Below are 13,687 nucleotides of genomic sequence, written 5' to 3' on the forward strand. Positions count from 1 at the left end.
AGGCTCCCTGGACACTGAAAAAGAACTCTTCAACTACCGTCTGAGCAAGCGCAGAATGGTGGTGGAGTGTGCTTTTGGACATCTCAAGGGGAGATGGAGAAGCTTACTGACTCGCTCTGATCTCAGCGAAACCAATATCCCCATTGTTATTGCAGCTTGCTGTGTGCTCCACAATCTCTGTGAGAGCAAGGGGGAGACCTTTATGGCGGGGTGGGAGGTTGAGGCGAATAGCCTGGCTGCTGATTACGCCCAGCCAGACAGCCGTGCGATTAGAAGAGCCCAGCGGGATGCGGTGTGCACCCGGGAGGCTTTGAAAGCTAGGTTCCTCAGTGAGCAGGGTAACCTCTGACTATTAAGTTTGTTTAAAGAGAAGCTGAACCTGTCCCCGTTTCTTTACCCACTTACTGTTGACTATCCTCTCCAGCTACATACCCCGTTCACCCCATCCCCCCCTTCTAACACACGTTTAAAAATAAAGTAAATGGAACTTTGTTAATGAACACCATTTTCTTTATTACGGATTTCGCGGTAAAGTGTTGAAACTGGGACGCAGACTGTGGTGGGGAGTGGGCGTAGTGATGGGAAGAACGCTTCTAAACTCAAGGAATGACAGGCTCCTGCTCCTAGAGTGGTCCGCAGTGGTGGACTGGTTGTTTCAACGGAGCCTGCCACCCCTCCTTTTCGGGACTCTATGTGTGGGGGCTATGTGACTTTGTGGCGGGGGAGGACGGTTACAGATCCCCTTCTGCATGACTCTGTGATCCAGGATAAGGACCGCTGCATAAGATCTATATCCGCCCTCCCCCGCCACAAAGTCATATGCCCCCCCCCCCTCCACAGAACATGAAAACCACCTCCCAGACTGACCAGGGTGCCTAGTGACTGCAATGTGTCTAGTGACTTCTGCTGAACCTGCCCCCGTGTCTGTACCCTGGGAAAGGTGACTGTCCTCTCCAATTACCAACCTCCTTTCCCCCCCTTCAAACACACTCTCCCCTAAAAGAACATGATGGAAACAGTAATTAACAGAAACATATCTTTTATTAGCAACTACACAGTTAGGGGATGAAACTGGGACGGGGGCTTGGGTGAGGCGGGAAGGAAAGGACTTATCAAATCTTTGGGAATGAGAGCCTTCTGGTACTTGAGCAATCTGCAGGGGTGGAGTGACAGTTTTCACGGCCCCTGCCGCCCCTCCTTCTTGGGACTTTGGGTGAGGGGGGTATGGGAGTTTGTGGCGGGGGAGGGCGGTTAGAGATAGACTGCAGCGGGGCTCTGTCCTCCTGCCTCCGGTCCTGCAGAACATCCACAAGGCGCCGGAGCGTGTCCGTTTGCTCCCTCATTAGTCCAAGCAGCGTTTGAGTCGCCTGCTTGTCTTCCTGCCGCCACCTCTCCTTCCGTTCTCTGTGTGCTCACTGGTATTGCGACATGTTCTCCCTCCACTGGGTCTGCTGGGCCGCATCGGCTCGGGAGCAGCCCATAAGTTCTGAGAACATGTCATCCCGTGTCCTTTTCTTTCTCCGCCTAATCTGCGCCAGCCTCTGCGAGGGGGATGCCAGGGTAGGTCGGGAGACATTCGCAGCTGTGGGATGGGAAAAAGGGAGTGAATTCCTCATAAAGATACATTTTTGCAAACAATGAATATAGTCTTTCTCTGTGAACAAGACCATGCACAGCATCTATCACATGCGCACTCAGGACAAGGTTGAATTTTCGGCCTTCGCATTCAGTGCCTGGGGTCTTGCAGTGGAGATCAGACAAGCGGGGCAGGACAGCAGAATTCGGGTAGCAGGCTGACATGGTAAGCCGTAGACTTTTGGCTGCTTAAAACTTAAATTAAAGCAGTGCCCTCCTTTCATGTTCAAAGCAATGCTCCTATCGTTGTCCAGTTCCTGCTGCCGGCAATCCGGCAAGCATGAACTCTGCCCCTTTCCCACCCCCTCGTGGCTGTCCCCAGGAAAGATCCCTGTATGCTGTCCCTCTCCCGCCTCCACCGCGTGGCTGTAAACCGCCAGTGACAGTTCTGTAAAGGAACAGGCAAGCAGTCCCAATAGTAACATTCCCCTAATTCTAAGTAGATCACCATGAGCGACATCACTCTGCTGAGAATTTCTGAGACCGAGAAAGAACACATGCTGCGTGAAAGCCAGCAAAAACCAGGGCCGTATGCCGCCATGCTCTGGAAGGCAATGATCCCAGAGTACTTGATGATAGCCTGGCGAGGAAAAGTTTCCTACCACGGAGGACACAATAAGGCCACTCTCCCCAGGAATCTCATGCAAAGGCTTTCCAATTACCTCCAGGAGAGCTTCGTGGAGATGTCCCATGAGGATTTCAGCTCTATCCCCGGATATATAGACCTTCTTTTCCAGTAGCTGCACTGGCAAGGACTAAAAAGTAGAGCGCCTAGGGCAAACTAATCATGATAAACTGGACATTGTTAGATTCTTTTGCAGTAGTTGCACTGCCAAGGACTAAAACGTTAAGCACCTAGGGCAAACAAATCATGAAAAACCCATTGTTAATATTCCTGTTCTGTTCAAAATAAATGTTTACATGTTTAAAACACTTACCGACTGATCCTTCCCCTGATTCAGGGTCTGGGTTAATGCCTGGGGACGGTTGGTAGGGGATCTCTGTGAGGGTGATGAAGAGATCCTGGCTGTCTGGGAAATCAGCGTTGTAAGTGCTGTCAACTGCCTCGTCCTCCTCCTCACCTTCCTCATCTTCCCCGTCCGCTAACATCTCCGAGGAAGCGGCCGTCGACAATATCCCATCCTCAGAGTCCACGATCAATGGTGGGGTAGTGGTGGCGGTCGCACCTAGAATGGAATGCAGTGAAATGTAGAAACGGCATGTCTGGGGCTGGGATCCGGAGCGTCCGTTTGACTCTTTGGCCTTCTGGTACGCTTGTCTCAGCTCCTTGATTTTCACGCGGCACTGCATTGCATCCCGGCTGTATCCTCTCTCTGTCATGGCTTTTGAGATCTTCTCGTAGATCTTTGCATTCCGTCTTTTCGATCGCAGCTCCGAAAGCACGGACTCATTGCCCCACACAGCGATCAGATCCAAGACTTCCCGATCAGTCCATGCTGGGGCCCTCTTTCTATTCTGAGATTGCATGGTCACCTCTGCTGGAGAACTCTGCATCGTTGCCAGTGCTGCTGAACTCACCACGATGTCCAAACAGGAAATGAGATTCAAACTGCCCAGACAGGAAAAGGAATTCAAATTTTCCCGGGGCTTTTCCTGTGTGGCTGGTCAGAGCATCCGAGCTCGGATTGCTGTCCAGAGCGTCAACAGAGTGGTGCACTGTGGGATAGCTCCCGGAGCTATTAGCGTCCATTTCCATCCACACCTACCCTAATTCAACATGGCCATGTCGAATTTAGCGCTACTCCCCTCGTTGGGGAGGAGTACAGAAATTGAATTTAAGAGACCTCTATGTCAAACTAAATAGCTTCGTTGGGTGGACGGGTGCAGGGTTAATTCGATTTAACTCTGCTAAATTCGACATAAGCTCCTAGTGTAGACCAGGCCAAAGGAACTGGAGGATGGCACCAATTTAGCTCAGATTATGACAGTGTGGCCAAAACATAGCAATATTTAGTAGAGAAAGGTCTAAGCCATGAAGTTTGGATTCCAACCCAGTTCTGAACTTTCCTCGGATTCAGGGTGTTTGGATGGGAGAAGATTTTTATAACATCAATAAAATGTCTGTTGACATTCAGTTGAACTTAATTCAGCCAAAGTCATTTTCAGGATGGAGTGAACACCACGCAGGCTGACAAGGCCAGGTACTGTGACTCGAATATTGCTAACAGTGTGGGAAGGAGGAGGGAACTATTTCATGGCATTGTCCCCATATTTAAAAATCTTGAGAAGGAGTTTGGAAGGAGAATAGGTATGGTTGGAAGCAGAAAGTTCCCTATAGATCCAGAAACCTTTGTACTCCATGATCTGAATTTTTTCAAGGCTCCAAGGAATCGTTGTAAGCAGTTCCTAGTGAGGGTTTCTGCAGTGGCCAAGTTGTGCATACTGTGAAATTGGAAATAGGCAAATAAATTCAACATTTCAGAGTGTGAGTGAGCTCACTAGCTTGGAAAGGATTACCTTGTGTACATGAGGCAGGGTTCTGCCAAGAGAGATGGGCCTGATGCACTTCTCACTCCAGGGTGAGTCTGCAGTAATTACACTGAAGCAAACCAGTGTGAGAAAAATTAGAATGAAGTCCCAGGACCCTCTCCTTATATCTTGATTGAGGTGATTAAGAGTGTCCTTACTCAGGTACTGTTTGATGCCCTGTATATCTAGTAATCTTTATTATGCTGCAAGTAGAGATGAGCCTGAACTAAAAGCCTGAAACGGGATGCCCCTTACTTTGTGGAAATTCAGTTCTCAGTTTTGCATCTGACCTGTCTCTATAATGGTTGAATCAAAACTCAGTATCTGACCATCCCCATGCTTCAGGCAACATGAATATAAACATGAGTCTTTAAAGTCTAAGGACCAAATTCTGAAACTTTTACTCAACTTGGTGAGCAGTAATTCACATGAAGAGCCCCATGAAGTTATTTTCTGTGAGTAACTGCCTACTGGCATAAGTAAAGTTTCCATAGTCTAGCACTAAAAGAGTAACAAAGATTAGTAAACGGTGGTAACTCTAAATAATACATTTATTTAGTGCACTGCATGGGTCTTGGGATGTTGTTCTGTATACGGAGGTGCATGATTCTTAAGAGAACAGTCCAGGCTCTCTGAAGGTGCACAGTATCATATAACACGGCAATTTTCTATGATGCCACAGTAGTGGCAGGATGCATAGTAGACTTATTAGTACTGCTTTCCTTGATGCGTATGTCCACAGCATTCAAGGAGGGAATTCAGATGGAAGTCAGTGTATAGAAGACTTACATCCATGGTGAATTTAGTAGTCTTACACATTGATAGAAATGCAAGATGGAAAATTATTCTTGTGGGAGGAGATTTTCAAAGGCAGAAAGGGGAGTTAGGTGCCCAAATGCCATTGACTTTCAATAGGCGTTGGGTGCTCATCTCTCCTTTGTGCCTTTCAGCATCTTCCCTAGGTCATTTTCTCTATCTCCCTTTGTCAGTATAGGATTGTTCCCTACTGTAGGTTCTCCAGCTTTGCTCCATTCAGTTTTAAATGATTCAAATGAAGGGCTTCTGCCACCACCCTGGAAGACTAATGTACTGTTTTAATAGAGATCATTGGTATTGCATGTTCCTGCTATCCATTGTAAGTTCCCCTTGGCTCCTTTACTTGTAGTTACATCCTCTGGGATTACCCTAAATAGTTGTCCTCTTTATATTAAGAGTTCATCTCAATTGTTCTGCTGTCAGTGGCATTCATGTTGTTAGAGTCTAGCTGAATGTTGATAATAGGTGCTTTTTTGTCTGTTGTTTTTGGGATGTTTTGCTGTATTTTCTATATTTTTAAAATCTCCATAGTGCTTTTACTAAGAATAGTTCTCTGAACAGAAAAAGTATTCCTTGAAAAAGCATTTTGTGTGCATTATCATAAAATCATCATCACTAAACATTTCTCTGCAACTCTTGTTTCTTTACAGTGATCACCCACAGTGCTCCAGGGACATCATTCCAAATTCATTCCTTAGCGCTCAGTGGCTGGTGTGTGGTTGACAGGCCCAGAAGCGTGCATCTGATTGCTTTCATGTGAATATGATTAAAGTGACTACCTTTGAATTCCTTGCCAATGGCAGCTGCACTGTTTTCGGCGTGCTGCCTTAGAGACTGATCCAAAGCCCAGTGGAGTCAGTAGATAACTCCCTTTGACCTCAACGGGCATTGGATCAGGCCTTGAATTTGTATACTGTTGGAGACACTATAATAGACTACTTTCTGCATTGTGGTTTATTGGTGATGTAGTAGAGATGTAAAGGATTGTCTGAACTACTTGAATTTTGCAATAATTACTTCTTGGGGATGTGGAAAATGTTCTCACAGCTGTACGTATTTCTTCATTTGATCTTAGTAGCGTTTTCTTGTGTCTTTTTGGCGTTCTAAAATTTCTGCTTCCTGAGACTGCTATTAATACTAAATCATATTAAGTTATGTGAATAAGATTTTGTGGTTGTGATGTTAGACTCCTGTTTCTTTTGCTCTTTACTCAACAAATGAACTATGAAGGAACCACACAGGCAGTGGGGTTCAAATAACCGTGTCTACTAAATAAACACAAAATGCAAAGCTGAGCTACATATACACACTGCTGTCCTGGCTGGCTTCTGGAACCCAGAACCCAGTGAACACTGCTAGAGGGGTCACAAACTTTTTGAAAATACAGTTTCCAATTTCTGTGCTCTGAAATATTTTCATACAGCAATTCAGGCTGGATATATACTGCAGACTGGTATTGTACTATACTTGACATTAATGCAGTGAGAACTTCTGTTAAACAAGTTCCTTTATTCTTAAATTTGCATCCATGTAACAACTCCAACCCAGAGCCTGCTTTAAGTGCTGCAGGCAGCTTTCTGTCCCGATCAGTTTTCAGAGCCTTCATTGTTATGTGAAGTGCTTAGCTGCATTTTAGGTGCCTAAATCCCTTTAACAATCTGACCCAAGGAGATTAAGGCCCAGATTTTCAAATGCTCAGTACCCACAGGTAAGGCAAGATTGTCAGTGTCCTGAGCTCTTTTGAAAAAACAAAATCCTAAAAACAAACAAGCAAGAATTACAGTAACACAAAAACAAACAAAAGGCAGTTTTCATGTTCAGTTTTGTTTGTAGAAAACCGGAATATTTTGACATAAATAGACATATGTCTTGAGAATTGTATTTGGTTGAAAAAGCCATTTTACATTGGAAAAAAACATTTCCATGCAAAATTGGTGACTAGCTCTTCCATTGACTCTTTGAAATTGAAGACTATGCCATATACATTTCGGAGGATATGGATAATTTTCTTTAGATTTGCAATAAGGTAATATGACCCCAATGTCATATGATTCCAATTGGATAGATCCTGTATATGCAATGTCATTAACAACAATTGACATTTACCACTCACTAAACAGTGTTATCCACAACTATTTCTTTACTTAGAATAGACAATAATTGCAGTATCTGATACCAGTTAGTAGTAACTTCTGATAAACATAAATGTGTTAAAGGTGACCACCACTGTAAAAGCAAACAAGTGTATTTTTTAGATCTGCTAGACTGAGTTTATCCTTGCAAGAAAACAACAATTTAGAGGTGCTGTTGGGCCACTTTCATCGCTGGTGTAACTGCAATGACTTCAGGGAAGTTTCACCAGGGATGATGATGTCTCCTTACAGGCTTAATCCAAAGTCTGTTGAAGTCAATGCGAGCAAAGCTGATGGTCAATCAGGGGCAGGAGGATCATGCTTGCACTGCTCTGTGTTATGGGAATTCTGGGCTGCATAGCAGCGATAGGCAGCCCAGCGAAGGCTGCTGTAAGTTGGAGCATTCTCTGAGTCTATCTGCTACAGAGGAGGTCACTGAGGCCCCCAAAGCATTCCACAATCTGGGTAGTACACAATCTGGCCAGAGTCACCTTTGCCTCCCTCTCCTGGGCTGACCTGGTGTGCTGCATTTGATAGGAGATACAGCGCCAAATCTATCTCCATTTCTTCAAAACAGAATGAGGTGGAAATTGTGGCTCACCCCCATAAACTGGTTCTTCAGCAGAATGGGCTTCTCTGTAGAATCTGGGACTTTGTGTGAGCGCTAGCCTGCACCAGCGCCATATAAAAGTTCTTTGTTACAGTCTAGCCCCTGGTGGTGGTTTGTGTTGCGTGACATTTTTGGAGAGGTGCGAGTGTACGTGCGGTTGGAGTTTAGTTTAGTTCAATACCAGACAGGCTAGTTCAGGAAGTGATATCATTCATCCTGATTCAGTTCCTAGTCCCATGAAAATGTGATGACTGCCTTTCACTGGTCACTCAGCCTGATTAGTGGTGTAACTCTGCTGCTAGGAAAGGTTTTATTCACTGCATTAATGAACCACTGAGCTAACCGACAGCTGAAACAAAGAAAACCAATACATTAGTTGCAGAAAGTAATGCAGCACTTAAGGATGACCCTAAACAATCAAACCTGCTGTGACTCACCCAAAATTTGAGGTGAGAAACATTCTTTATTTTTTAAATTCAGGAATTACACCACCTAGGAATTGTGAAATTGACACTAATTGCCAAGAAATCTGCTTCTGATAAAAGTGTTTGGCAAGACAAAGTTTAAAAACAAAACTCTCTGAATGAGCGCAGTGATCAGGTATAGGAGCAGGTTCACTGCAATGCTCTGTCTTTGTGCTGCTCATGTGATGCAAAAAGACTGGAAACTACTCAGACCTTCCCAGTGGGTGCAGAGCAGATGTAGCTGGTAGGCGAGGACGTGGCAGCTATCCTCAGCTGACAAACAGTCCCTTAGCTGTGTCAAACGGCTCTCGGCCACAGCAGAAAATGTATTCTGTAGTCTTTTAGGTGATATTAACCTTCTAAGGCAGGAAGGTCCAGGGATCCTCAAAGATACCCTTGAGGATCTGGGCAAAGTGTCATGTAAAAGTTAGACCCATGAATTGGGAGTTGGGATCCTTGGATTTCATCCCCCAGGTCTACTACTAACTCCTGATTTCTATTCCCTAGTTCTGTCATTATAACCTGTGACTTTAACATTGAAATAACAATACTTACCATTTGAACCTCACAGGGATGTTGTAATGCTTAAGCACTTAATGTTTCTGAAGCATTTTGAGATCCTTGGACAATGCTATATAAGTATATATCCATCATCATCATCTGTAAAACTGCATTGGTAATATTAATCTAATGCACAGGATGTTTTGAGACTTTATAGGTGTTTTAAAAATATTTTAAGATCCCTGGCTGAAAGATGCTCTGTGACTGTTCTGTAATTCTAGATCAGCTGGAAGCAGGAAGCACCAGAAACCTCAAAAGAAAACCTCTTCTCAGGACACTTCCAACCCAGTTTTGTAGACCTAAGTGGTTTAGATTAGAAGATAGTACCCTTCAATGTGCATGAGAACCTTTGGGTGTTTATCCAGTCTTAGCATGATCTCTATATCTCTTGAAGTTCTCTATTTAACTGGCTTCCATTCATGGCCTGATTTTGCATCTTTTTCTCATATGAGTGAGAGCTGCCAGATCCAACATGTTAAAGTATTTGGGTCTGATTCCCTTGTACATTAAGGTCCCTTTATATACTTCAGGCAGTGTAAAGAGGCCATAAAGTGAAAGTAAATTACATTTAGGTGTAGAAATGAAACACAGAGTGAAATTAGGCTTCCCTGAGTTACTTAAGCTCTGACCCTGAAAAACCTTTCAGAGTCTCTGCAGGCAGTTCTTTGTTTTAGAAGAGCAGATCTCCCAAATTGCAAGATATTACCTGAGGCAACTGATATTTGAGAGAAGATTCTTTTCCATCACATTTGGGATCTCTATATCTTTATTACAAGCTCCATTTACTTGTCAGACACCTTCAACATTGCTAGTTTGATTTGACTGAAGGGGAAGGGTGAGAACTTTAATTGCAACTTCTACATTGAAAAATATAACGACAAATATTTATTATATGAAACATATAAAAGCATCACACTTGTTGATTTTGTGGGGTTTTGAAAATATTTCACGGTAGGAAAAGCTGTTATCCATCATTCAGCCTAATTTTGAAAGTTTGATACAAATTGAGACTGACTCTTATTGCAGACCTGATACAAATTTGCTGTGACTTGGATACCAGCTGTTTCTCCGACAGGGTACAAGGGCACATAACTAGAATAGCATCTTTTGTGGAAAGTAGTGTTTCCCATTGTTAAATGTGTGAACTGGAGGCAGAAAATTGCAGTCCTTAGTTATGTGGCATGTGCAGTCTAAAACATGTCTGTGGGGCTTTGGTGGTCTTTTTGCTGTTTGTTTTTTCTCAAGGGTTATCCTACCTATTCTGAAACCTACTTGTCTTTTTGGTAGTTTCGTCAGTGAAAGACAAATCTAAGTATCTTTTCTTTTTGCCTTGCTTTAAAGCTGAAGATAACCTACTGATTATTTGTCTTTAGAAATATTTGTGTGAATATTTGCTTTGGTTTCAATCCACTTAGGTTCAATCTTGAAATCTCAAAATAAAACTCAGTTTCCCCTGTTATTTTTATTTGCTAAATTCCACCAGTCATTTTTGATTTCTTATTATATTGTTTCCATTTTAAATCTTCAGGCAAATGTGTATACTTAGTAAAATAACCAAACTAAGTATAAATGTAACTGAATGAGAATTTGAAGTGACCTCATCTCTGTAGCTTGCCTAAGAGATGATAAATGATAAAAAACTATGATGATAATAGTCACATGATAATAGTCTATGAAATTTGCAGGGTGTAAATGTTAAGGATGGAGATAAATTATTTAAGTTCTACATTGGGGTCTAACTGGGAGTAATAAGAAAAGTAAAATTTAGGCTGAATATCAGGAACATTCTTCCAGTGAAATCTTTTTGGACCAGTGATACTTAAACTGGGGACCAGCTGTCTGGTCACATGTTGCTGGCTCTTCCTCCTTTATTTCCAGATGCTAAACTGCATTAAAATATATCTAAACAAGAGATACTTTATAAAGGTTGATTTTTATAGGTGCTGCACATGTACACTGCCTCTTGGTATGAAGTGAAGGATATTGGTTCTTTCCTGTTGGTCAGTCATGCCTGTCAAGAAGAAAGTCTAGGCTGACAGCTCCAAAGTGGAGGTGGAGTATCTTTGGTGCTGGATGTGTCCTTTATTTCAGCCAGATTTGCGATGTGAAGATTTGAAATATGATATATTGAGGTAAGATAACTGGCAGAGGTGTCACAAAGATACTGCCAGTCCCTCTACATGGAGCATGGAAGTCTCTGGAGAAGCATCTGCCTAGGATGGTATATTGGGGAAATCAAGCTTATATTGAAGTGTTGAATATGTAGAAGAGAGATGATGTATGGATATAAGAGGGTATCAGGAATAGAGGCTGACATTGATGATGGTGAGAGAAGGGCAGAGTTAAGGTTGTGTGTAGAATTTTAACTTCTTCCTTTGAACTTCTTGAAGTATCACATTTTTAAAAAATCAGATGCCAATAAGATTTCACAGTGTAAAAATTATCTTTTTTTATTCACTGCCAACATTATAATGAAGCACAGAACAGAAGATTCCAATCACTCCTCGTGAGTAGGCCTCAGCCTTTTCTTTTGTAAACATTCAAAAACAGATGTTACATAGTAAAACTGTAATGCTGTGAAGATTTTATTTAAATCTGTTTTACCACAAGTCTAAGTGGCTGAAGAACATCTTGTTTTCATGAATGTGCAGAGGGGGGTATATCAACAAACAAAGGTCCGTACACAAAATTCAAAGAACAAAAGGTGACCAGAAGACGTTCCTCATTCTTTGGCTAGAAGTTTCTCTCTCTTTGGCTAGCTTTCTGCTCTCACTTACATCACTACAAACCTGGAACAACTCCCAGAAGAGCAGAATTTGGCCCTTCCCTTTGTGCAGTTGGGCTGGATATGCAAACTTGGTGATAGCAAGTGTTAGTTGTAGACACGATCAAAATAAAGATGTGCATGTGGTGCTGCAGTATATATTAGTTGATCTAATAAAGCAGATAGCTGTAGAAAAAAAGTCACATCTCCATGTAGAGGCGGTGACAACTTCTAGAGAATTTTTAAGCAATAGGATTATTGTACACAAATGATCTGACAACTGTGCAGTGATAGGCTGTGTTAGCGATGCTTACAAAAAGCAGTGTGATTTCACAATCAGGAATTACATTGTAGTGCTCTGAGATGTGGTATCTAGGAGATCTCATAGAGCCTTTCACAAGAGAAGAAATGGTAGCCCTCATATTCTAACCACATTTAGTTATTTTTTTATCATTCTGTCTACATAAACTCCCTCTAAATTTCCAAATGTATAAGGCATTTCCCTTCATTTACTGTTTTTAAACTGTTGCATAGTCTTGCTCTCTGCTGTAAAACAGCTGCCATTTCCACCCCAGACGTAGCTGTATTTCAATGGTAAAATGATTCTGTCTCGCTTTCCCCCCTCCATATAGGAGGTAGTAGGAGGTATATATGCTGTATTCACCTTCACTGGTTCACTTGTCACCTGGATTATTTGGGGGCATTTTACAGAAAGGCTGAAGTCTATTGAAACGGGAAGGGGCACACTCACCCCACCAGCCAAAGAGGAGGGGAACTGTTGGATGGCACATTTCACCCAGGCGAGAAAGAGGACGGGGAACTCTCTGCTTTTAACAAAGGAGGGGAAGCTGTCCCCTTAGGTTCTTGTACTTTAACTTCTAGGTTTACATCCAGGAGAGGGCAGGCGATGTCACCACTACACTGAGCCGTAGTGAGTAGTGGGGAAAGTGGGTGTGATGAGGAGGCGACAGCTATGGCCAGGTTTTGGTACTTCAGTGCAATCTAATGAATCATAGACTCATAGGACTGGAAGGGACCTCGAGAGGTCATCTAGTCCAGTCCCCTGCACTCAAGGCAGGACTAAATATTATCCAGACTATCCCTGACAGGTGTTTGTCTAACCTGCTTTTAAAAATCTCCAGTGACGGAGATTCCACAACCTCCCTAGGCAATTTATTCCAGTGCTTAACTGCCCTGACAGTTAGGAAGTTTTTCTAATGTCCAACCTAAACCGCCTTGCTGCAATTTAAGCCCATTGCTTCTTGTCCTATCCTCAGAGGTTACCAAGAACAATTTTTCTCACTCCTCCTTGGAACAACCTTTTATGTTCTTGAAAACTGTTATCATGTCCCCCCTCAATCTTCTCTTCTCCAGACTAAACAAACCCAATTTTTTCTGTCTTCCCTCATAGGTCATATTTTCTAGATCTTTAATAATTTTTGTTGCTCTTCTCTGGACTTTCTCCAATTTAGCCACATCTTTCCTGAAATGTGGCACCCAGAACTCGACATAATACTCCAGTTGAGGCCTAATGAGCATGGAGTAGAGCGGAAGAATTACTTCTTGTGTCTTGCTTACAACATTCCTGCTAATACATCCCAGAATTATGTTAGCTTTTTTTGTAACAGTGTTACACTGTTGACTCATATTTAGCTTGTGATCCACTATGACCCCCAGATCCCTTTTCTCAGTACTCCTTTCTAGTCAGTCATTTCCCATTTTGTATGTGTGCAACTGATTGTTCCTTCCTAAGTGGCAGGACCAGCCCACAACATTTTGGCACCTGAGGCGGTGAGCTCAAATGACACTCCCATGCCCACTCGCTTGGGCCAAAACTTTGAAAGGTCTCAATTCTGCCTTCTTCCTGTTCTACTCTCATGGTACTGCTCTGCTACCTACCCCAATAAAGGAGAACTAACAACTTAAAATGCCTTGTTCAAAAGTTTTAAGTAACACTTAACTTTCAAACGCCTGAACAGCAAATGTAACTTTTCTTGTCTGCATAGTAAACACTGGCATTTTTATCTGTTTGAATAATCAAAGTGGTGCTTTCCGTACCTTCTCGGTTGTAAAGATGTGAACTGCTTCCTGAAGGTCCACAGTGTGGGCCAGCTCATGCTCTATTGAGATGGTTGCGAGGCTGACCAGCCTCTCCTGTGTCATTGTGGAGCGTAAATGTGTTTTTATTAACTTCAGCTTAGAGAAGCTGCATTCT

General features: G+C 42.9%; 2 protein-coding genes across 20 annotated transcripts in view; one reads left to right on the forward strand and one right to left on the reverse strand.

Moving 5' to 3' along the window:
* Nucleotides 1-13,687, forward strand: part of CALD1 (caldesmon 1) — a 245,624-nt gene that overhangs the window by 97,160 nt on the left and 134,777 nt on the right. For 18 of the 19 annotated variants that reach the window (XR_010592602.1, XR_010592601.1, XM_005288047.5 and 15 more), the window contains one exon: nucleotides 5,592-5,697. The exons of the other annotated variant lie outside the window; for it this stretch is intronic. Coding sequence is in view for 10 of the 18 variants with exons in the window: in XM_065567187.1 (XP_065423259.1) it covers nucleotides 5,592-5,697 (106 nt within the window). In the remaining 8 variants the exon portion in view is untranslated. The remainder of the gene's footprint in view (nucleotides 1-5,591; nucleotides 5,698-13,687) is intronic. 19 annotated transcript variants of the gene reach the window in all.
* Nucleotides 1,287-3,286, reverse strand: LOC135975639 (myb/SANT-like DNA-binding domain-containing protein 2). The gene is made up of 2 exons (XM_065567290.1): nucleotides 2,574-3,286; nucleotides 1,287-1,582 (listed from the first exon to the last, which is right to left on the reverse strand). The coding sequence occupies exons 1-2, from the start codon at nucleotides 3,148-3,150 to the stop codon at nucleotides 1,413-1,415; spliced, it is 747 nt and encodes a 248-aa protein (XP_065423362.1). The 5' UTR covers nucleotides 3,151-3,286; the 3' UTR covers nucleotides 1,287-1,412.

This window comes from Chrysemys picta, chromosome 1, assembly GCF_011386835.1.
Source record: "Chrysemys picta bellii isolate R12L10 chromosome 1, ASM1138683v2, whole genome shotgun sequence".
Taxonomy (NCBI): domain Eukaryota; kingdom Metazoa; phylum Chordata; order Testudines; family Emydidae; genus Chrysemys; species Chrysemys picta.